At 46.3% G+C, this 24,342-nt stretch overlaps 1 protein-coding gene across 1 annotated transcript; it reads right to left on the bottom strand.

The window, feature by feature from the left end:
- Positions 1-78: 78 nt before the first annotated feature.
- Positions 79-16,754, bottom strand: MKRN2OS (MKRN2 opposite strand). Its single transcript, XM_088472715.1, has 4 exons — positions 16,505-16,754; positions 12,960-13,009; positions 12,045-12,207; positions 79-3,579 (listed from the first exon to the last, which is right to left on the bottom strand). Exons 1-4 carry the CDS (start codon positions 16,720-16,722, stop codon positions 3,372-3,374), a joined length of 639 nt encoding a protein of 212 aa, XP_088328841.1. The 5' UTR covers positions 16,723-16,754; the 3' UTR covers positions 79-3,371.
- Between the last annotated feature and the right edge of the window lie 7,588 nt (positions 16,755-24,342).

Raw genomic sequence — 24,342 nt, 5'->3', positions numbered from 1 at the left:
CTTGAATCCTTATATAAAAATGTTAAAGGTTACTTTTTTCCATAGATAACATTTCACACACAGGTCAGTAAGCTGATGAAATCATTATGTACACGGTTTATTTTTGACAGTCCTTTCTGACCTATATACTCTGATCTGTGTTTGCCTGTTACAGAAAGGTTTAGCTAAAACAGCCACATGTAAGATGAGCATTATCTATGTAAGGAGAGATTTGCATAACATAAGTACTTATAGGGAAAGTATTTTGCTCCGTCACATTTGTTAATTAAATTACTTATTTGCGTAAAGCAATGATTTTTCCATATCTAGGACATTTCTTACATTAGAGTATTATTATTATTTCTATAAACTTTTATTTATATAGTGCCAGAATATTCCATTGTGCTTCAGAATTGAAAAGAAAATAGTAATAAAACAAGACTGGATAATAACTAACAGACAAAGAAGTCCCTGCTAACAGGCTTACAATCAGGGAAATAGGAATTGGATACATGGGGATGTGCTATATATTGCACATGGTCCAATCAAGGTTCATAGTAGCCTATATGATCCAGTGACAGTGCTGGGGTCAGTGGGATGTACGAGTATAGAAAAAGAACAAATGTAATGTGTGTGGACTATGTAGAGGGCAGGTAATTGGGCAGGATAGCTTATGGAGATTACCTGGGTGGTTCTGGAATATGATAAACTTGTCTGAAGAGGTGAGTTTTCAGAGAACACTCGAAGGCTTGGCTACTAGAGAAATCTTGTTGTGCAAAGGAGGACATTCCACAGAGTGGGTGTAACCCGAAAAAGTTCTGTAACCGTATATGGGAGCAGCTAATGAGATCGGATGAGACACAGATCTTGTGCAGAGCTGAGTGGGTCCAGCTGGGAGATATTGTGAGATAAGTAAGCAGATGTATGTTGGTGTAGTCTTGTCATGTAAGCAGAAGTATTTTATATTGAATTAATTTAAATACAGACAAGCAATGTAATGACTGACAGAGCGGAGCAGCAGAACTTTTCATAGGGGAAATCGGTCTAGCCACTACATGCAACATAGATTATAGGGGTGAAAGTCTGTTTAGGGAAGAACCGTAAAGATTCACATAAATTTCCAATTGCAACCACTTGTGAATTGTGACCACTTTACGTACGACTCAGAATCTGGCTCTATATTTGCTAACAAGACCTTCTAACCTTTAATGTGTTGTCAACAGAAATAGAGCCGTCAGATCGATAACTGATGGTAGATGGTAGCTCAGAAATGACAGCACAAAGCAGTGGCAGTAGATGGTAGCTCAGAAATGACAGCACGAAGCAGTGGCAGTAGATGGTAGCTCAGAACTGACAGCACGAAGCAGTGGCAGTAGATGGTAGCTCAGAACTGACAGCACGAAGCAGTGGCAGTAGATGGTAGCTCAGAAATGACAGCACGAAGCAGTGGCAGTAGATGGTAGCTCAGAAATGACAGCACGATGGAGTGGCAGCAGATGATCGTAGCTCAGAAATGACAGCACGAAGCAGTGGCAGCTCAGAAATGACAGCACAAAGCAGTGGCAGTAGATGGTAGCTCAGAAATGGCAGCACGATGTAGTGGCAGTAGATGGTCGTAGCTCAGAAATGACAGCACGAAATAGTGGCAGTAGTTGATCGTAGCTCAGAAATGACAGCACGAAGCAGTGGCAGTAGCTGGTAGCTCAGAAATGACAGCACGATGTAGTGGCAGTAGTTGATCGTAGCTCAGAAATGACAGCACGAAATAGTGGCAGTAGTTGATCGTAGCTCAGAAATGACAGCACGAAACAGTGGCAGTAGTTGATCGTAGCTCAGAAATGAAAGCACGAAGCAGTGGCAGTAGCTGGTAGCTCAGAAATGACAGCACGATGTAGTGGCAGTAGTTGATCGTAGCTCAGAAATGACAGCACGAAATAGTGGCAGTAGTTGATCGTAGCTCAGAAATGACAGCACGAAACAGTGGCAGTAGTTGATCGTAGCTCAGAAATGAAAGCACGAAGCAGTGGCAGTAGCTGGTAGCTCAGAAATGACAGCACGATGTAGTGGCAGTAGTTGATCGTAGCTCAGAAATGACAGCACGAAGCAGTGGCAGCAGATGGTAGCTCAGAAATGACAGCACGAAGCAGTGGCAGTAGATGAACCTCCATTAAGATGAAAAGAGGTAGTTGGGTGAGAGCGGACACTGCCATAACAACTGGTCCCATGCTTTCAGCCAATCACAGCTTCTCCATTCATTTCTATGGCAGTGGCCGCTACTAACTTGTCACGTTGCGTTGGCACTGTACACAGTGTACAGTGCTTGTCTGTGGGGTTCTGCTTAGGTTGTTATTTTACCAAGACTATTGGATGCCTACTTGGAATGAAGAGGAGGCCATCCAAAGATTTGGTAAGTATAAAATTGGTGGTTTTGGGAGGTTTTTTTTAAATAAAAGATTACAACATGCAGTGAGCGAGTTCTGAGGTTATTTTAAAATTTCTTTACAGGTGCCAGCAGGCCCTTAATGTCCGGGAATGCTGGCGCTTGTTTCCACAAATGTCATCATGCAGGGGCTGGCTTGCTGGGACTTGTAGTCCACCTGTAACACATTATTATCTATTCTTTTACCATTAACCCTGCACCCACCCACACAGGGCTGGTTGTTCCTTGGGAGGGGACACCATTATATTTTTGTGATCCCCACTTTCTGAGGAATTCCAACTCTGGGCTGACTAGTTTGGGGCTGGTTGCCGTTAAGGCAGACGGACCCCACTCTGTGTTTCTCCCTGCTATAGCATCAGCCCCCAAGCTGTTTCAGTCTAGTGCTGGTTATAGGAAAATAGGGGAAACATCACGTCAGTTTTTTCCCCGTTTTCCCATACTGCCCAAGCTGGGAGGTCCGGGGCTGATGATGGTGCCCATGCATTTTTTTTCTTAATTTTCTTTTTTAACTCTTTCTAACCCTTTTAAACTTAACGAGCCTGCACTGATCTCTGCAGTGCTTCTCCCAAACATGCCTTTTCTATTGGTATTGATTAGAAAGGTGAATACCGACGAACTTTAGAGCTGCCAAAAATAACACACATTGACTTTGGGTTTCAATTGAAGTTGAAACCTGACGCATGATAAATAGTTGCTTTTTAGGCAGCAGCATGCTATCTATATCTGTCAGTTCTGGAATAGAACCAAAATTAACAGTAAATTTAGGCCAAAGTATTGAATGTATATCTATTGGCCATTACAGTAGCTATAGCCTATGTTGTAATAACGACTTGTGTTCCTCTGGAAGTTCATTTCTACAAGGTAGCAGAAGATATGCGCCACATCTGGAATGTCGTGTTCAGGATCTCTGAGATCAAGTTGTCCATTGCACCACTGACACCATCCATAAAGGTTATTTTTTAGAGTGGTCAATTATATAGAAATAATTCTCAGATACCTCATGGCAGAGGGTTATGTACTTGGAGGCTCTTCGGGTTCTTGGTAATACAAATCTTTCTGTAAACTCCACTTTGGTAAAAGTTTTCTTCCCTTGTAGAAGCAACAGGTCGTTGACAAACCTCAGAGCGAATGTGTAGCAGTTGTGATCTTGTTCATCGTATCTACAAATAAATAAGAGTTATGGTAGACTTACCTTTTGTTAACTCTTTTTCTTCGAAGTCCATAGGGTCCACAGGGATACCATGGGATAATGTGGTTGGAGTGATTCAGTCCAAACAGTCAAGCTCTTCAGCTCCCAGGATGCCCCAGGTCCTCCTCCACATATACCCTGCCCCTGGCCACAAGCATTCAGTTTTCTAAAGAAGCGCAAGTCAGGAGAAGGAAGAACAATCGTACACCAGAAACAGTCACAGAAAAAGAGGGAATCCATGACCAAAAGAGAAATTACCCAATGTCAGCCAGGTGCATCAGCGTGGATGCCCTATGGACTTCGAAGAAAAAGAGTAAACTAAGGTAAGTCTACCATAACTCTTATTTTCTTCAGGGTTCATAGGGATCCACATGAATACCATGGGTATGTCCTAAAGCAGTTCCCCTAAGGGTGGGGACGCTCCTGTGCAGAAAGAAGAATCCGCCGCCCAAAGGAAGCATCCTGAGAGGCAAAAGTGTCAAAGGCGTAGAACCTAAGAAAAGTGTGGACAGAAGATCACATGGCTGCCTTGAACAATTGTTCAGCAGAGGCACCACGAAGAAATGCCCACGATGGTCCCACAGACCTGGTAGAATGTGTCATTTTGCCGTGTTTGGGACAGGGAGATAAGCTTGTGTGTAAGCCTGAGCGATAGTCATATGTAACCATCGAGCCAAAGTTTGTTGACGCCTGACATTTCCCCGACACCGGGAGACCGGCGCCTGGCATCCCGATCAAAGGGATGCCGGGCGCCCGAGCGGACAGCCGCGGGGGGAGGAGGGATAGGTTTAGGGCACCCGGGGGGGACTTGGGGTTAGGCTAGGGGGAGGGAGGGTTAGGCACCCCCCCGGGGGACTTAGGTTTAGGCAGCGGGGAAAGGGGGGTTAGGGTTAGGCGCTTAGAGGGGGGAGGTTAGGGTTAGGCACCCCTAAGGAGGGTTAGGAGGTTAGGTTAGTTTATACTTATCTTAGGGGAGATCGGGATTTCCAGCGCTGTCTGGCTTCTGCTGCCGGGCTCTGCTGATCTGTCGGGCTGCCGCTGCCGGGATTCGAACTGCCGGCCATGCAGCAGCCAGGATTCCATACCGATTCTGTACGATCCACATAGATACGGAGAGCAGGAATCACATCCTGGGAGGCTTCACCTATAGAAAGGTCTCAAGATTGAAAAGCTGGACCCACAATTTCTTCACATGAAAATGGGACACTACCTTTGGAAGGTAACCCGCCCGTGTACGGAGAACAGCTCTATCCTGGTGAAAAATCAAAAAGGGGGAGCGACATGCTGCCAAATCAGGAGAGATAGTGAGGAGAAAGTGTCTTCGCTGTCAACCACTTCAAATCCTCTTGAAAACAAATTCCACGGTGCCACCGGTGGAACAAAGGGTGGTTGAACTCAGAGAACACCCTGTAAAAAAAATTCTAACATCTGGCAAGGAAGCAGTCCTTCCCTGGAACCAAACTGACAACGCAGAAACCAATACTCTCAGGGTGGCCAGGCGGAGACCGAGGTCTAACCCAGCCAGGAGAAAAATAAGTACCTGGGAAACCCTAAATACCTTAGGGTCATACTTTCTGTGGGAACACCATTGACCAAAAGAATGCCAAACTCTGTAATAGATCCGGGCAGAGGAAGGTTTTCGTGCCCTAAGCATAGTTTGAATCACTGGAGAAACCTTTTGCTCTGAAGATGGAAGACTCAAGGGCCACGCCGTCAAAGACAGACGTGGTAAGTCTGGATGCAGGCAGGGTCAGATCCGGTCGTAGAGGAAGAGGAAACCGTGTCTATGGATAGATTCCGTATGTCGGTGAACCAATGACGTCTGGGCCAAACAGGAGCTACTAGTATCACTGTTTCGCCTTCCTGCTTGAATTTCCTGAGGACCCTTGGGAGGAGGGAAATCAGAGGAAAGAGATATGCCAGCTTGAAGTCCCATCTCTCTGCCAGTGCATCCACGAATGCTGCTGAGGGATCTCTGGTCCTGGACCCGTACCTGGAGACCACCAGGAGTTGAAAAACCCCCAGGTAGCGAGCCCTCTCTCCGGCGTGTATGTCCTGATGACCTTGGGAAGTCAGCTTCCCAGTTGAGGACACCCAGGATGAATATTGTCTAAATAGCCGGAAGATGACGTTTTGCCCAGATCAGAATGTTTGTCACTTCCCTCATGGCTGCGTGACTTCACGTGCCTCCTTGATTGAGAGAGGCTAATGTGGTTGCGTTGTCGGAATGGATCTGGAGCAGGTCCTGTGCCATGATGTGCTTTGTATACTGTTCGAAGCTCCAGAATGTTTATGGGCAGATGACTTTCGTGATCTGTCCATCTTCCCTGAAATGACCTGTCATTGCCCCCCATCTGCGAAGACTGGTGTCCATGGTGAGGAGAACCCAATTTGGAATCCAGAATGGGCGACCTATGTCCAGATGTGTAGCCACCACGAGAGAGAAAGACGAACCTCCGGAGTGAGAAGGATCCTCTGGGACCATATTAGATGATACTGTGTGTTCCAACAAGAGAGAATCAATTGCTGCAGAGGCCTGGAGTGGAACTGAGCATATTCCACCATGTCGAAGGTGGATACCATTGACCCCACGACCTACATTGCTGATTGAATGGATACCTTTCGATTGTGTACTCTCAATGATAGGGCCGCAATCTTGTCCCCTGGCAGAAACACCCTTTGTGTCTGAGAATCCAGAAGTGCCCCTAGATGTACCATCCGCTGTGTTGGAGAAAGAGAGAGAGTATTTCTTCCATTTGATGATCCAGCTGTGCATCTATAGGCAGGTAATGGTCATTTAGAGATGGTGGTGTAAAATAGCTGAAACACTGCCAATGTCAGCAGTTTGTCCAGGTATGGAAGTATTCTGATTGCCTGACGCCTGAGGTAGGCAATCATAACCGCCATTATTGGTGGGATGGCGTAATCGGTACATGCAGGTACGCATCCTGAATGTCCAGGGAAGCCATAAAATCCCCAGGTTCCAAAAATAATTGATTGGAGAGTCTCCATATGAAACTTGGGAATACAGATGAACTTGTTGAGGGTTTTCAGATTTAGAATAGGGCGATTAGACCCATTTGGTTTCTGAACCAAAAATAGATTGGAATAATAATCTTTTTTCCTTAAGGGATAATCACCCAGGGATAAATGGCCTCCTGTAGGGCCAAGGCCCTGATAGGCTCCGATGGGGGAGCTGTACAAAAAAACTTCTGGGGAGGATGCCTCCAGAAAGTGAGAGCATACCCCTGAGAAACCACTTCTCAGACAGAGGCATCTACTGTTTGAAGCCAGTAGTCCGTAAATTGTCAGCCTCCCACCCTGGGATCCCCCAGGAGGAGGCCCGCCCCATCAGGCAGAGGGTTTGTCGTCCGGCTTAGAAGCTGGACGTCTGGCCTGCCAGGACCTATTAGTTCGCTGCTTGATGGTCCTGCGAGAACTAGACGGCCTGGAGGAATACTGTCTTTTTTGCTCGTCCCTGAGGACGAAAGGACCAAAGAGAAGACTGCCTAGACTTTAATGTAACTGTTGATGGCAGACCTGCAGATTCTGACGCTGCCAGAGTAGCCACGATCTTCTCTAACTCTGCTCCAAAAAGTATATTACCAAAAAAAAAGGTAAGGATTCCAGATTCTTCTTTGACCAAAGGGTTCTACGAGCCACAAAAGCGAGGCTTCCGATGCTTTAGAAGTTAGGAGCCCCACATGTAATGCAGCTTCTCCCAAATAGGAGGCAGATTCCTGAATGTTGGAAATATATCAGCTGTTCTCTGGTAGCATTTGGTAGAGTATCTTCCAATGCCCCTGTCCATTCTTCAACAGCCATGGATACCCAAGCCCCAGCTATAGCTGGACGAATAACAGCTCCAGACAAAGAAAATACTGCATTAAGACATTTTTACATTTTTCTATCTGTAGAATCTTTAAGAGAAGATGCTGGTGGAATAGGCAACGTAGCACTCCTGACTAAATGCATCACATGAGCATCCACAGTAGGAGGGATTTCCCACTTAGTACATTCAGTAGCTGGGAAAGGATACAAATATGGAACCGATATCATGGTTATTCCATGCCTCTTCCATAAGTTCTGTGAGCTGGTCAGATTTAGGAAACTCCGCTTTTACCACCTTCTGTGTTTAAACACTGGAGCCTTCTGTCTAGGAGCCAACTCAACATCCTGTATATTAAGGATTGATTTGGCTGCCCTCACCAAAGATGGGACATCCACTGTAGAAGGAAGGTCCTAGTCTCCTGAGATAGACCCAGAAGAAGAACCCGGCGATCATCTGATTCCTCCGATGATGCGTCTGAATCCTATATGCTGAGCAGACTGATAGAAAGAAAATGCCTGTTTAGGGGCCTTAAGCTGGCCATACACCTGCACGATGAGGGCCAATGCGACTCACCGTGCCGTTTTCCCTTCAACTCCCTGGCAATCCCGGCCACACGATGTACATGCAATCTCACTATACGATGCATCGTGCGTCCATCGTGTGAGCGGCTTCATTTGTTAAAAAAAAAAAGACTGATGCACGCACGGGGAGATCCGTGATGCACTGTCTGTAATAAAATAAGCATAGCTGCAGGGATGGTTCAGTGAGAACCATCCATGCATCTGTGAAAAAAAAAAAAGTGTTTTAAAAAACAAAACAAAAAAAAAAACGGCGTGTGCATGTATGTTTAATAAACTTATACTGTGTACAGTGTGTGTGTCCTGTGTTTAAACATTTCTTTACAGGTGAACTACAGGTACCACATGCTGGTACTTGTGGTTCTTCAAGTATCAGCATGCGGGGGAGGCTTGCTGGGACCTGCAGTTCTATTTGTAAAGACTATGGAGCTCATTCAGACCCGTTCGCTAATTGCGGCAGCTCGCTCCCAGCGTATTTAAATTTGGCAAAGTGACGTCAAGGCAGCCGCTCACGTGGCAAGGCATAAGCACTCCCACTATGTCTTGGCGAGCGATCACATTATCAATGTAGACACCCATTAGCGTGTCTTTACACGGCCACTAGCGCACGTCATCTCCAGGAAGTGTCTTAAAATATTGGTACATCGAAGGCCATCAGAAGCGATCGCAGCGCTTGTGGTTGTCTCTACCCTCCCGCAAGCAATGGGATCAGTTCAGGCTAAAAAACAACCAAATGACGTGTTCAGTGACGCTACTTTGATAATTATGCACACCCATTAAACTCCGTTCTGACGGCCAGACACGCCTGCGTTCAAACATCCACTCACCCGTTCACAAGCACCTTCCCCTGTTACTACCCACAAATGGTACATTCTGTCACTCAAAGTAGCGGGCAGTCTGTGTACTACGAGCACACGATTCCCCGCTGAGACTGGCTTGCGCATGCGCACTGCAAATTATATGCATGCGCAGACGGGTGACTATCGGTCAGTGCGAGTGGACGCAGCTTACAGGTCTGAATGAGCTCTGTTTACACATCTATTTTTACTACAACACCTATATACCCTCCAGGGCACCCCAGGCCCCGGCCTATCAGCCTGGGCCTGGGGTGCCCTGGAGGGGGGGACCCATTTGTGGGGGGGGTCCTCAGCTCCCCAGGAATCCCTGGCCTGAGCTGACTAGCAGTCAGGGCTGATGCTGCGGCTGGGGGGCCCGGTGAAAGGGCTCCCCTGGCTGTGGCATCAGCCCCCTGCTAGAAAAAGTCCAGGGCTAGTTCTGGAAAATACAGGGGAACCCTACTAATTATTTTCCCCTGTATTTCCAGGATCGGATCAGAGCCCGGTGCTGGTTGTGCTTACGTACGGGGGACCCCTACGTTTTGTCCCCCGTATGTTGCCAAACCAGCACTGGGTCTCTAAAAGCCCGGGGCTGGTTGCTCTTTGGGGGGGAAGGGGGGGTGTGTGTTTTTTTTTTTTTTTTTACACAGATGCATGGATGGTTCTCACTGTCTGTGTTTATTTTAATAAAGACAGATGCATGCATCACGGATCTCCCTGCACGTGCATTAGTCTTTTTTTTTTTTAACAAATGAAGCCGCTCGGACGCACGATGCATCGCATGCTGATAAAACGGCATGATCAGCATATGAACACGACGGAGAAGATGGACTGTACAGCTGATCACACGACACGTTTTAACGGCTTTGGGAGCGCGCATCACATTGTATCCTACGTAAAAAAAACACGATTTCCACACAATCCATCGTACGGCTCGTCGAAAATCCATCCGAAATCGGGTAGGTGTATGGCCAGCATTAGTGACTACCAGTCTGTTTGCCATAGTCTGACTTGAGTGAGCATAAACATCCATCCAAGAAGGATGTATAGGGGGAGCAAACAGCATGCTGAAACTACTGTGGGTATCCCATTAAAGGAGACTGTGTGGGAGTAGTCAAATTATCCACTAGCTGCTTCATCACCTGAGACAAGGAGGACACCCAAGATGGCTCCTGTACAGGGGCTGGTATATTGGACTGGTGAGGTGGTTCTTTATAACAGACAGCACACAAACCATCCTGTATAAAGTCCTGAGGGGACAAGCCTGCCAAACAGGATTTACATGAAACCAGCACAGGGGCCTCCACCTCCTGTTTCCCTTTATTTTTTGACATATCATTTGTAAAGGTAGCAATACAATGTAATGTGACAGCCTTCACATATAACTAGTAAATGTTAAGTACAAAGGAAAACCCCCACCTGCCTGGCCAGAGGGATGAGGAGAAAAAAACAGTGATAGTTATAACTGACAAGTTAGAAATAAAAGGTAGTAGCAACACAGTAGCTAGCAAAAAGTCACATATGCAATTTAGTTGCAATGGGCTCTGAATCAACTACTCAAATGGTAGGATATAGAGCACTATATACCTGACTCAAGGGTGTCCTCGGTGTGTTATCCGGTGGTGTGATTGCATCCTTACTGCATGTTGCAGTGCGAGACTTTTGCCCGTCCTTCTTTCCTCCTTCAGTGGCTGACACGCTGGTCGATACACAGCGGCTTGCCGGGATTCATGTGAGCTAACCCAGGTGATCTGCACCACAGGATCATTGTTCAGGAGGGGTCAGTCCCTGCTTCACTCATCTCTCAAGGAAATCTCCACGGCTAAGGACGCCGCAGACTGTTGACCGCCGAAGCAGTTCAGAGAGAGGGAGACCCTGTCGGTCACTTGTTCCGCTTCTTCCGGGACACTGGTGGCGGCCACGGAGGCTGTTTATTATTCATCATTACCGGAGTGACCTGTTCTATTGGAGGAGTGTGAGTACTGTTGAGCCCCTATATACACACCTATTATTGCTACAGTACTGCTCGACCATCAGCATATACTCCACTTTGAAGTTTAGCTCGCATGCACTGTGCTTTGATATCGATGTTGCCATAATTATCGGTCTGTGGCCTGTTTGTTACACAGTATTACAACTACTGGGAACATTATTTCTACTATTGGATGTGGAGCTATTATTGTGCACAGTCTTATCATTTGATCTGGAAAGGGACTTTGGCACCCTGTATTACAGGGGACTGGAGATCAATACCCACCGGCGACTATAGTTATATTTCATTGTCAATTTGTGTACAATATTTGTTTCTTATTATGTAATATATGTTTTTTTTAGGATTGTTACCTTTTAGTAATCCTATTTAGGGATTATTCACATATTTTATGTGCATATTAATAAATATAAATTTTTATATCGTACATCTTTTCTATCTGCTGTGATTAAATAGCGTCGTCTATCTACTGTTTGTTTTTAGTTCAGATTGCTGGGAGTGTGGCAGACTCCCGATAGGTGTGCAGCTTTTTTTGACCAACAGTATAGCATACAGTTCACTTTCACTGGCGTCTTAGCTATATATTAATCAGACGATAAAGACCTATTATTCAAGTGAGGGAACGGACGGCCCCGGGCCATTACTGCAGTGACTACCAGTGCATCTCCAGCACCGGAAGCAAGGACTGCCAGGCGCGATTCCACGTAAGCAAGGAATCGCCTTACCTGACATCTCTGTGCGTCTGGTTCCAGTGCAGGACCCAGCATCGCTGCTAACAAGCTGTGCCGTGACCCGCCGAAATCACCAGAGACGTTACTGGTGTTGCGGCCCGGCGGAGTTAGACGGAGTCGCAGTGCATGCGTCTTAATATGCTGAGCACTGATCACTCTAAAACAGAAATAACATAAAACAAAATTAAAGCTTGGGACTACCTGAGCAGTCCCCCTGTTAAAAAGGTGCGTCTGAATCCTGTCGCACAAAACAAACAACTGAATGCCATGGGCGGGGTATATGTGGAGGATGACTTGGGGCATCCTGGGAGCTGAAGAGCTTGACTGTTTGGTGCCTGGATCACTCCAATCACATTATCCCAATGGTATCCCTGTGGATCCTGAAGAAGAAAGATCTGGTTTAAAATATTAATTACTATGGAAAATCTCAAAATACTGTCCACGGAGGAGACACCCCTGGCAAACGTACCTGTGAGGGAGCCATCTGTCAGTAGATGAGAACTGTTCTAGGTAGATATCCCATTGATAAATGAGGGCGTGCTGGTCTGGTGGCACTAGTGGTACACTCACACACTGTTCCCAGCCCACATTATCCTTGTGAATGCCAGTTTCATTGTAATGATGCACAATACCTGGGACAAAAAAACAAATATGAGACATGTCTAGGTAAAGTTATCTCTTGTGATTGGTATAAACTCCTAACATGATCCATTTCCAGCATATCCTGGGACACTACAGTTTTTCCACTTTTTTCTTAGTTCAACTGAATTAGAACTTTAGGGCCAGATTCACTATGGATCGCTATTCTGCGGTGATATGTAAATGTTTGTAACATAAGGACACCCACTTCCCTTTACATCCGTATACTAGGGGAACATAGCGAAACCATCGGTAACATCGGACCCATATGCACACTTGCACAAGCCCTGACCTTACTCAGAAATTGCTATTAGTGCTTTGGCTGCTTATAGCCACACAGTGGCTAATTTATGCATGCCCCTGCAACGGCGTAGAAACGCCTGCGTTCGCCCAACCACCCGTGCATCACCACCCACCAACAGCACTCCCTGTCACTCACACTGCTCTGGGTGTGCGTAGCCTCAGCAATCGCAGTTCCCATCACAATTGCTAGTTTGCGCACTGCCATGCATGCGCAGAGCACAAACATTGACCGATTGCGTGCGTATTAGCATCTGTGTTCCTTGCTGAATCAGGCCCTTAGTTCTCTAGCTATTTTACAGAAGTCTGCACTAAGCTCCTCCGGGGCCTTACCTCAACTTGACACTTTCATAATTATGTATTTAACTTAATACAGGTCAACGCAACTGGGACAAAAGTGAGTAAAGCAGACATATTACTACAGTACACACTGGCAAATCTTCACCTTTAGAACTGGTGATACCGACATGGAGGTCAGAGCAGCCATCGTACTCCCTACAAGAAACAGAATAAATTGGTCATTGACAAACCTAATTCCAAAATAAGTGGAAATATCACCCAATAGGAAGATGACATTATGTTAGTGGGTGTAGTAGGTATTACCGCCGGACGCATTCAAATCCCGACAGCAGCAACCCAGCAAGGGTGAAAATCCCGATCGTCCCTAAGATAAGTATCGCTAACCTAATTTACCCCCCTAATCCTCCCTTAGGGGTGTCTAACCCTAATCCCCCCTCTAAGTGCCTAAACATAACCCCCCCTTCCCTGCCGCCTAAACCTAAGTCCCCCGGGGGGGTGCCTAACCCTAACCTCCCCTTCCCCTAGCCTAAGCTCCAGGGGGGTGCCTAACCCTAAGTCACGCACGGGAGCCCTAAACACTACCAACCCCCCCCCACGGCTGGGTGCCCGGCATCACTCTGATCGGGATGCCGGGCGTCGGTCTTCCGGTGTCTGGTTAATGACAGGCATCTAGATTTAGACGCCTGTCATTAGTACCACGCCGGGATTAGAACATCTGGAAGCCGGCGGTCGGAATTTAGAAAGTCGGCTTCCAAACTACATCCCATGTTAGTGAACAATCAAACTGAGAGAAGCAATAACTGTCAGCACTGACCATTTTCATTTTGTTTTGTCAAAACATAGATAAAGAGATGTTAGGGATGTGAGCAGTCATCTTAGTGAGAGCATCACCTGCATCCTGTGACACAATAGGCCTGATCGCAGCTGTGGCCTATGCTAATGCCATGGACAATTTCGTTAAAACTGAGGCCCTGATTCAGAGCCGGACGCTCTGACAGAGCGCTCACTCTGAATCAGGGACGGTCTTTTTTTTTTTTTTTTTTAGAACTGCCTCCTGGCCACTCGCAGCGAGCGGCCAGGAAGATGGTCGCGATGGTCAAGACCATCGCGACCATCGGGCTTGTGACAAGACCCTTGTGGTAGGGTCTCGTTGCCGCAAGCCCCAGAGAGATTTCGGCTCTAACAGCCGAAATCTCTCCCACTGACATCACTCGTGATGTCAGTGGGGCCGCCCCCAAATGGAGGTGTTCACATGGGAACACCTCCGTTTGGACAGCCACTCCCCCGGCCCGCCCACCAAAGGGGGCGAGCTGTCACTCAACATCGACAGCACGCCCCCTTTGTTGCGAGACCCGGAGCGACGGAGTGCCCGTCGCTATCCAGGTCTCACGCATGCGCACGATGGAGTCGGCTCCGTCGTGCGCATGCGCACTGGCCCACCATCAACCCGGTTGCGAGTGCACAGCGCTTGCGACCGCATCTGAATCAGGCCGCACATGCAGCGCTTTGCTCCTATGGAAATCCATCTTGGTGCGTTTTTAGACGCACCATCAAAACTTGCACCAGCCCGATGACCATGGACTCCTGTGTGAGCGGCTTTGTGTCTTCTGTCCACATCTGCCTAACCACACCTTGTTACCTCCCAGATACGCCCACTAAAATCCACACTCCCTTTGCCCAAATTCGTCCAATCTGGACGCTTGCGCAGTGCTACTCTGATGGATGCAAAGCACTTTTAACATCAGCCAACTACGTGAATATCGCCATTGTGTGCGGTTAGTGCGAGACTTAGAATCGGGCCCTAAATGTTACATCAGGCTTTGATAATCCAAATGTAATAAAGAATCATTGGGCCCTCACTGAAAATCGGTGAAGCAGAAAAGGTGAGTCCAATTATTAAAATGAATAAAGCCCAGCAAGGGGTGCTGCTGGTATGCATTCCATACTATGCTTACTCACAGCAGCCCTATAGATGATCTGCTGCTGGTAATTGTGGCGCTTCTATTTCTAATTAACCCCTATTACCAGTTGTATTGCATGAGAGCAGTGACATTAGCCGGGAAGCTGACAGATGGAATCCCGACCGTCGGCTTCCCGACAAGGGGTTAAATGACGCGTCGAAATCCCGACGCCTATCATGTTACCTACACCTGGCTTACCGATTGAATGTAAGCCGGGCGCGGACAGCCGCTTTTAGGTTTAGGGCTCCCGGGAGGGACTTAGGGTTAGGCACCCCCCGGGAATTTAGGGCTAGGGGAAGGGAGGGTTAGGGTTGGCACCCCCCCCGGGGGACTTAGGGTTAGGCATTTGGGGGGGGGGTTTAGGGTTAGGCACCCCTAAACGAGGGTTAGGGGGTAGAATAGGTTTGGAAATACTTACCTTGGGACGATCGGGATTTTCACTGCTGCCAGGATGCCACTGTTGGGATTTGAACCGCCGGCCATTCGACTGGCGGTCAATCATACTGAAACCCATTAGCCATATAGGGGTAAATGTAATAGGCTGCGGCTTTGAGACATCGGTGAATCCCGAGCGAGACTGCTCCATGTTTTAAAGTAGCAGTCTTTTAATAGGCAAAATTAACCTGATTTTGCCTACATTGACCTCATAGACTTCAATAATAGCGCCTAACGGTCTGATTCAGAGACGCATGTTATGCCGATATTCACGCAAATGGTTGATGTTTTTTCTTCAGCGCATGAGCCTCGAGTTGCACCGCGCACGTGTTCTAGTTTTGTTCGTGAAAGTCGCAGATCATATTTAGACACACGGTAGCAGAAATGTAAGTGGCATTCCTGGCCGGTGACTGGGAGGTAATGAGGTGGCGGGGGGATTGGGGGGCTAAAAAGACGTATGGAGATGTTGCATTTTATGGTCGAGAGCCATACTCCATTGGAGAAGGTGCATCTGCTGTAGGGCTGGTGCAAGTTTTGATGGTGGCCTCTAAAGACGCACCAAGCAGTATTTCATCGTCTGCGGACGTTGACAGTGGGCGTCTCAGTCCGTGCGCATTCATACGCACAGATGTACACCAGGGAAGGGTTTTGTAGCAGCGTCAGCATAAAGTGAATGTAGCAAAGGACGCAGCCGCGTCTACGTCCGTCTTAGAATCAGCACCTTAGTGTCCAATTTATATTTACAATATGTAATATTTTGGTGCCTTGACAATGTCTCACAAAGGGGATGCAGTTATAATCCTGACAGTCGGAATGCCGGTGCTTAGAATGCCGGCACCGGAATCCCAACGGTAAGTACCGAGGTTAGGGGGAGGGTTAGACACTGGGGGGAAGGGGGTTTAGGCAGCAGAGAGGGAGGGTTAGGATACTGACAGACAGGTGTCGGTATCCTAACCCTGTTGGGATGGGATTCTGACCTTCGGCATCCCACACCCAACCCGCCACGTATACATAGGTGTACACTTGCTTTAGCTCTACAAAACATACAATATATTCCCATTACTCCTTTCTCTTTCTGATTATCAATACCAGTTAATGTCCATGTACACAAGCTTTCTAAATTCAGCAATAATATATATCTCCTCAAAGAGATGCAAAACAGGTGTCTTAGAAATCATTTTGTATCTTCATTTTTTATAAAATGTATTTATTAAAGGTATTATGTGTTTGTATCTGTGGCAAAGCTTTAAAACAAGCTGCTATGTGAATCAGGTCTCATTGATGATTAACTTACCCTATAAAAAGGCCTTTTGTTGGCTTCAGTACAAAGGAGCATTTTTCACTGTGTGCGTTACCAAAAGGACTGGGAATGCTGACAGGCGCGTGCTCCAGATCCCAGGAACTCACTGTATTTTGCCCACAGATAGGGCAGTGCTGGGGCACAGAGCTGCTGTAGATATCTCGCTCACAGTGACTAAACTTTATCAGACTCTCTGCTAGAGGCTGCATCATCCCTGCTTCCTCCTGATCTGAGAACAACGATATGGCAGCTGTCTCTGATGTCATATGAACCAGGAAGGAACACAATACCCGAGCTGACTCCAGCAGCAGCTCTGTGTCCTGAGAGAGATATAGGGCAATGAAAACACTGCAGACTGATCCTGGCTTCCTGCAAGAGTCCTGTTTTGTAACTATATGATCCTGACATGGCCAGTCAACATTTTACATGTTACATAACACACACATCAAAGTGGAAACTTTGAAGTGAGGGTATGGAAATATCAGGGGGGCCTTACTTAGGCATGCCCAAATCCTGAGCCCCCCTAATAATTCCATACTCCCACTTCTTCCCCTCACAGCACAAAGCACCCCTCTCACCACACCTCACTGCACTCTGCTCCGGTGACTGCTCCCTTCCCCTCACTCCTCAACAGCATTTTGAATTTAGCGCCAGTCGCGAGTCAATGACAGCTCGTGGATCGACAGCCGCGCAGCCGCCCCTAATTGGCTCGTGGCTAAAGCCAAATTCAATATGCCACCGGTCCGCGAGCCGTGATGGGCTCACGGACAAATTTAAACAGGCAAGCAATGGCTTGTTGACTACCGCTGCGACAGTGACAGTCCCAGCTATGGGTGCCGAAGTGAAGTGCCGGTATCAACATACTGTACTGAACACAAAAAAACAAACAAAATAAGAGCAAATACTTAGAACAGAGGTTCCAAACTCGGTCCTCAAGGCTCCCCAACAGTTCAGGTTTTAGAGATATCCATGATTAAGCACAGGTGGTTAAATCAAATTGACTGAGGTACTAATTAAGTCACCTGTGCTCAGCCATGGATATCTCTAAAACCTGAACTGTTGGGGAGCCTTAAGGACCGCGTTTGGGAACCTCTGACTTAGAATAACATTTGCTTTACACACATAAATGGAGCTACTACTGATACTATTCTATACAGCAAGAGTTGCTGCAGTGCTGTACAGAATAACAAATACTGGCATTCGATGCGCAGAGGGCCTGATTCAGCGCGCACTGCAGATCACAGATTCCCGTTTATCGGGAATCTGCGCATGCGCAGGACCCATTCTACAAGTGTGCAGAATGGGTCCTACATGGTTCCATACAGGCCCCTCTATGCCTCCACCTGATTGACAAGCAGAGGTATGTAAGGGGCAGGTTCGGACGATGTTTTCCAGGAGTGGCAATTCCAGGGACTGCGTCAACTGACGGAGTGTCCTGGGCTCGCAAGCCGGCCAGCCTGAGTATGCTGAGGCTACCTCAACTGGCTGGCGGTCCGGCGCCGTCCACCATCGCGACCATCGACCACCGATGGTCATGATGGTGATCCCAGTCTGCGACCTCCGTCGCATTGCTGAGATCGCAAATGCAGCAGAGAGTGTCATACACCTCCTGCTGCATTTGCATAATAGCAAGGATGTAATTGCAAAGCTGCCTGTGTGCATACATCATATCTATAGCCTGTGTGCAGCTTTTCAATGGCGATCCTTGCAGAATCACCCCCAGAAATAGATTAAAACATGGTTGGTGTAATGCAGGGGTCTTCAACCTTTGGCCCGCGGAGCTCTGTCAGGTGGCCCACTGATCGGGGGGAGCTGTTCCCCGCGGCCAGCCTACAGGCTCCATTTGCCAGGTGCCCACTGAGATTTTGTTACAAGCTGGCGCCCGGCTCCCTACCTGCACCGCATTGCCAGCCAGAGGCTGGAGCTCACTCCTGAGCTCCAGCTTCCGCAGTGTGTGCAGTGCACTATGGGAGAGACTTCTCACTGGTGAGGAAGTGAGCAAGCTGCTCAGGCGAAACGATCATCTCCCATTTACCTTAGCCGGGACCAGCCGACACGGGAACCAGCCCTGCAGACACTGCAACTTAGTAGACGGTGATATGCATTTGTTCCAATACCTACACCCACTAAACGAGCATGAATCTCATGTGATACAGGAACCGAGAGCTCTGAGAGTCCTATCTCAATTAGAGCACTCATTAGCATGTGTGGTTTGAGGTGTTATATTCTGACATTATGTTTATATATACGGGCATGCTGAGATCAGATCAGATGCCATGAGAGTGGAGGTTGTTATTTCCTTTTCCCTTTATTCACTTACTAATAATATTGTGGCAATTGATATACAGAAAGTAGTTGGAGGATTTAACACTGACGCACAAACACATGCTTTCTCTGTATAAATTGATACATATGACACCGGTACTCAGAGATCTAACAGCGCAGCTCATGTTTATAATGGATGTGGTAATTGTGTTACTATAAACAGGATTTAATCCTATGATAATATACTGAGAACACTAGTTATTCAGTTACCAGCAAAAGTGATACATGTCACAAGTATAAAAAGTCACAGGGTATATTTAATGAATGTGATAAACCGGGTTGGAACTATGGCCCTGATTCAGAGCTGGACGCTCTTTGTGAGCGCTCGCTCTGAATCTGGGTGGCCTGTTTTCTTTTTTTGGCCGGCCTCCAGGCCGCTCGCTAAGCTGTGGGTGACCACCCACAGCTTTTGCGAGCGGCCAGGTGATGGTCGCGACCATCCAGCTTGCGACGAGACCCTTGTGGTAGGGTCTCATTCCCGCAAGCCCCAGTGAGCTTCCTGCTCTAATAGAGCAGGAAGCTCACTACTGACATCACAAGTTATGTCAGTAGGGCCCCCTCAAACGGCAGGCGTTCCTTCAGGAACGCCTCTGTTTGACCAGCCACCCCCACTCCCCGCCTACAAAACGGGTCGAACTGTCGATCAACATCAACAGCCGCCCCATTTGTAGCGAGCCCAGGAGCGAGTGAATTTCTCACTCGCTGTGGGGCTCGCTCATGCACATTGCACATGCCGCGCGTGCGCAGTGTCCCACCATCGACCCGCTTGCGAGCGGGTCTGAATGAGGCCCTGTGTGTCCATTACATGGTTTTGTGATAATATATAAATCAGACCTGCTCTGTTGGCCTATATGATTTAGGGCTCTATTTACTACAATCCGCATATTGAATGCGGATTGTAGTTTGATATTACCGAGTGAATTCGCATTGCGAATTCAGGTAATATCACAGGGATTTACTATAAATCCCTTACAGGGACAGAGCTTGTGATAAAGCTCTGTCCCTGCGGATCCCATCCGCACTCTAGTCGCGGTATTTTCGGAAAAAATACCGTGACTAAGAGCCCCCGCATGCGCCGACCGACCACCGCTACTACCCCCCACCGACGCTAAGCCCCGCCCCCCGCGATCGCGGACCCCCGCGACCCCCCCTCCCTTCATTACACTTACCTGCATCCTCCTGGCCTCCGGTGGTCTTCTCCGGGCTTCCCGATCAGGTGATCTCCAATACTGCACTGGGGCCCGATCACCTGATGACCGGGCCCCAGTGCACTGTGGGAGACCAGCTGACCGGAGAGGAGCCATCACCGGAGGCCCGATCACCGGTCCCTGGAGTCAGGTAAGTGAAAAAAAAAATGTTTAATTTTTTTTTTCTTTTTTTTACAGCAATCAGCTTGCGGTCTACTTAGACCACATAGCTGATTACTGGTACCGGCTCCCGCCTCTGCTCTCTCCGTTAGAGCAGAGTGGGAGCCCGGTAACCGGGGGAGACCCTGGATAACACCACCTCCAGGTGGCGTTATTATCACAGGGCTTCCCCCGGTATTTTTTTACAATTTATTTTTAGTAACTTGCACACAGATCACATTTCCCATTACAATTATGGGAAATGCGATCTGCTTTACTAAAAATAAGTGATACTAGGGGTTGGAGTAGAATTTTACTAATTCTACTCCAATTGCCCTGTAATAACTACAGGTGAAACTAAAATAATGTGAAAAGGGTGTGAAAACACCCTTTTTCACTTTATTTTAGTAAAAATAATGTTAATAAATAGAGCCCATTGTGCTGAACTGAAGGATTTTGCACTAAAGTTTTATTCTTTTGAGTTTTTTTATTTTGTAATTAATACGTAATTTATTACATGTGGGTGCATTTATGTGGAACTCGAAATTTGCTGTTGCTTGCATGTCCTACCTATATATTTGATGATTAGTAGGGGTGGCAGAATTGGGTAGCCACATTATTTATGAGAGAAACTAAACTCATGTCAAGTGATATTTGCAGATCTGATGTTTTTTGAACAAGAAAATTTTGCTGTGTATTCCCCGAGCATAATTATTAACATATATAGATGTGTATAGATAACTCAGTCTGTGCGCAAAACCCTCATGCAGCAGGACAAACGTGATCTCTTTACAAAGGTATCCCAACCTTCACCAACATGTGAAAAATATAGAAAAAGCAGAAATCACATGACCTGCGCTTGGTATGCTAATCCGAGCAGGGGTGATGTTCCCCTAATCTTATTCAATCGTTCAGTGTAGCTCTCATAGATGATATACCATGGTCAAGAGCAAAAGAAATTGTACATAGTGAAGCACAATTTATTACAAGATAGGTAAAAACATATACAACAAATAATTAAAAAAGCATTCCCTGGGTAGGATATTCCACAGTGACAAGTGTTTGCAATTACCGGATAGCGGAGAGTCCTGTCAACGGACAGACCTCAATGAGCGTGAGATGTCAATCATCAGTAAGTATCCCGGGCATACTCCTGGGCACTGCTCACCTCCTCAACCGTCCGGGCCTTGCAAGGTATCTGCCAGCGTGGAGGTCCCCCGTCTGTACCGACGCGTTTCGATCCCTAAATTCTGGGATCTTTCTCAAGGTAGATATCAATGGTGAATGCTAAACCAAACCGTCACAGCCTTTAAATACTACTTGCATCCAATCGTGTTCCCTCCGTCACAGCTGTTCCCTAAGTACCATTGAACTACATGTCCCATGATTCTCTATTCCGGCGACCACGTGACAGATCTTTCCTATATGTCATTTGCGGAATTGTCTTTCTAGTATATTTTCCGCCACAGTGTATCTCTAAACAAAGGTAACTACAAGGTCCATAATTCCTTGCTGTGGCGGTCACATGGTTCTCATATAAATCCGTTGTCTCCAGAGTCCTCTGGTTCTCCCCTGGGGTTACAGCGATATAAAGACAACCTCCGTACGTCTTCTTTAATTTATTAGCACTCAAGACGTGATCACTGTTGCCTTGGGGATATAAACAACAGACATTCTCCAATAGGTTCCATATATTGTCCAGATACAAAAGTCAATCAGTCCCCGAAAGAGACAATTGGAACATGTAATAGGTTCCTCGGGAAAATAGTAATAAAAAATACATAATTAAAATGACATAATAAAAACATGCTATAAACTAACAAGACACAGAGTATAAAGTGCCATGTGCAAGTGCAATGTTCTAAAGTAAAATACCATGTGCAAGTGCAATATTCTACAGGTAGTTAATTATTTATAAAAACCATTTAACCTCGAAATCAATATTAAGACCACCTGGATGTAAAGTGCCGAGATCAAAAATCTTTTTCTTCTTAAAAATCTTAATATTGATTTCGAGGTTAAATGTTTTTTATAAATAATTAACTACCTGTAGAACATTGCACTTGCACATGGCACCTTATACTCTGTGTCTTGTTAGTTTATAGCATGTTTTTGTTATGTCATTTTAATTATGTATTTTTAATTACTATTTTCCCGAGGAACCTATTACATGTTCCAATTGTCTCTTTCAGGGACTGATTGACTTTTGTATCTGGACAATATATGGAACCTATCGGAGAATGTCTGTTGTTTATATCCCCAAGGCAACAGTGATCACGTCTTGAGTGCTAATAAATTAAAGAAGACGTACGGAGGTTGTCTTTATATCGCTGTAACCCCAGGGGAGAACCAGAGGACTCTGGAGACAACGGATTTATATGAGAACCATGTGACCGCCACAGCAAGGAATTATGGACCTTGTAGTTACCTTTGTTTAGAGATACACTGTGGCGGAAAATATACTAGAAAGACAATTCCGGAAATGACATATAGGAAAGATCTGTCACGTGGTCGCCGGAATAGAGAATCATGGGACATGTAGTTCAATGGTACTTAGGGAACAGCTGTGACGGAGGAAACACGATTGGATGCAAGTAGTATTTAAAGGCTGTGACGGTTTGGTTTAGCATTCACCTTTGATATCTACCTTGAGAAAGATCCCAGAATTTAGGGATCGAAACGCGTCGGTACAGACGGGGGACCTCCACGCTGGCAGATACCTTGCAAGGCCCGGACGGTTGAGGAGGTGAGCAGTGCCCAGGAGTATGCCCGGGATACTTACTGATGATTGACATCTCACGCTCATTGAGGACTGTCCGTTGACAGGACTCTCCGCTATCCGGTAATTGCAAACACTTGTCACTGTGGAATATCCTACCCAGGGAATGCTTTTTTAATTATTTGTTGTATATGTTTTTACCTATCTTGTAATAAATTGTGCTTCACTATGTACAATTTCTTTTGCTCTTGACCATGGTATATCATCTATGAGAGCTACACTGAACGATTGAATAAGATTAGGGGAACATCACCCCTGCTCGGATTAGCATACCAAGCGCAGGTCATGTGATTTCTGCTTTTTCTATAATTATTAACATAGTTAGTCTAAATAATTTTTTACTAATTTTAACTAATACATTAATAAAGGTTATATTTTAGCTGAACCATACAAATCAATAAGAGTGCCCCATAAAAAAAGAGTCTGCTTTCTCTCCTCTTTGTACGAATGGCCAAATATACTCTGTAAAGTGCGGAGGAATATGTATGCTGTATATACAGATAACTGTTCATAAAAGAAAATAAAAAACTAATATCCTATGGGGCCCTAAATAACGTACTGTTTTGTGCCTCCTCTCTCCATCAATAGGCTTGTAAAAAAACAACAACATAGAAACAGGTTAAGGTTATACATGCCATCAGTGCGTACTATTGAACCCTTGTCAGGAGAATAGGTAAAAGTAGCAGTGCTGTGTAGTTAGTTAATATTAATTATAATGTAAGAAAATGAGACTTTACATGTACTTGTCATCAGTTTGCATTGCTAGTTTAGAAGTTGAGGGTGTAACTGTAGACTGTTAAGAACGACTCCAGCTATAACCTACAATTTTATTATTGATAGGGCTTTCTAATACCTCTTTTACATCGAAGTCCCAGGTCTGAACCGGGATTTGGAACATATTTCCAACCCGGATCAGACCTGGGCCAGAGACTTACCGACTGTGGTGGGTCTAATGATCGTTATTAATACTCCACCAAATTTCTGAAAAAAAATGTACGTTTGCCAAATTTTATAAATGCCTTTTTTTCTCAGATTAATAAATGCCACAATAAGTGGATCCCATTTACATTTGTCACAACAGAGAGTAATAAGTGTGGCCCTAAGGGGAAAGTCTTGAAGATAGTAGGGAGGTCTAAACCTAAGTGGGTAGGAGGGGGAGTATTTGTGGGTGTGCAAAGTTGGAGCGTGGGAAAACTTGTACGGTCCTTAGTGCGTAAGGTATTTGCCGTTCTTACTGGCGACTCACTGTCCCTATTATTACCCTACCTTCACGGCTCCTGCCGCACTGTGCCTTCTCCGTATTCACGGGGACTGTAGCGTTAGTGAATCGCTGCGGCTCCTGATAACGTCAGAGGCTGGCGGTCTCTTCTGCTTCTTATCCC

The sequence above is a fragment of the Taudactylus pleione genome, unplaced genomic scaffold (assembly GCF_031769625.1).
Source record: "Taudactylus pleione unplaced genomic scaffold, aTauple2 ptg000128l, whole genome shotgun sequence".
Taxonomy (NCBI): domain Eukaryota; kingdom Metazoa; phylum Chordata; class Amphibia; order Anura; family Myobatrachidae; genus Taudactylus; species Taudactylus pleione.
Note: the sequence above shows the minus strand (reverse complement) of the source record. Positions and strands in the feature narration are given on the sequence as shown.

Excerpts from the sequence above, each read along its gene's own strand:
- MKRN2OS (XM_088472715.1), bottom strand. The coding sequence starts at position 16,722 with ATGATGCAGCCTCTAGCAGAGAGTCTGATAAAGTTTAGTCACTGTGAG. Across the intron at positions 13,010-16,504 it reads ACAAAAGGCCTTTTTATAGG|GGAGTACGATGGCTGCTCTG; the intron begins GTAAGTTAATCA and ends TGTTTCTTGTAG. Across the intron at positions 12,208-12,959 it reads CGGTATCACCAGTTCTAAAG|GTATTGTGCATCATTACAAT; the intron begins GTGAAGATTTGC and ends TTTTTGTCCCAG.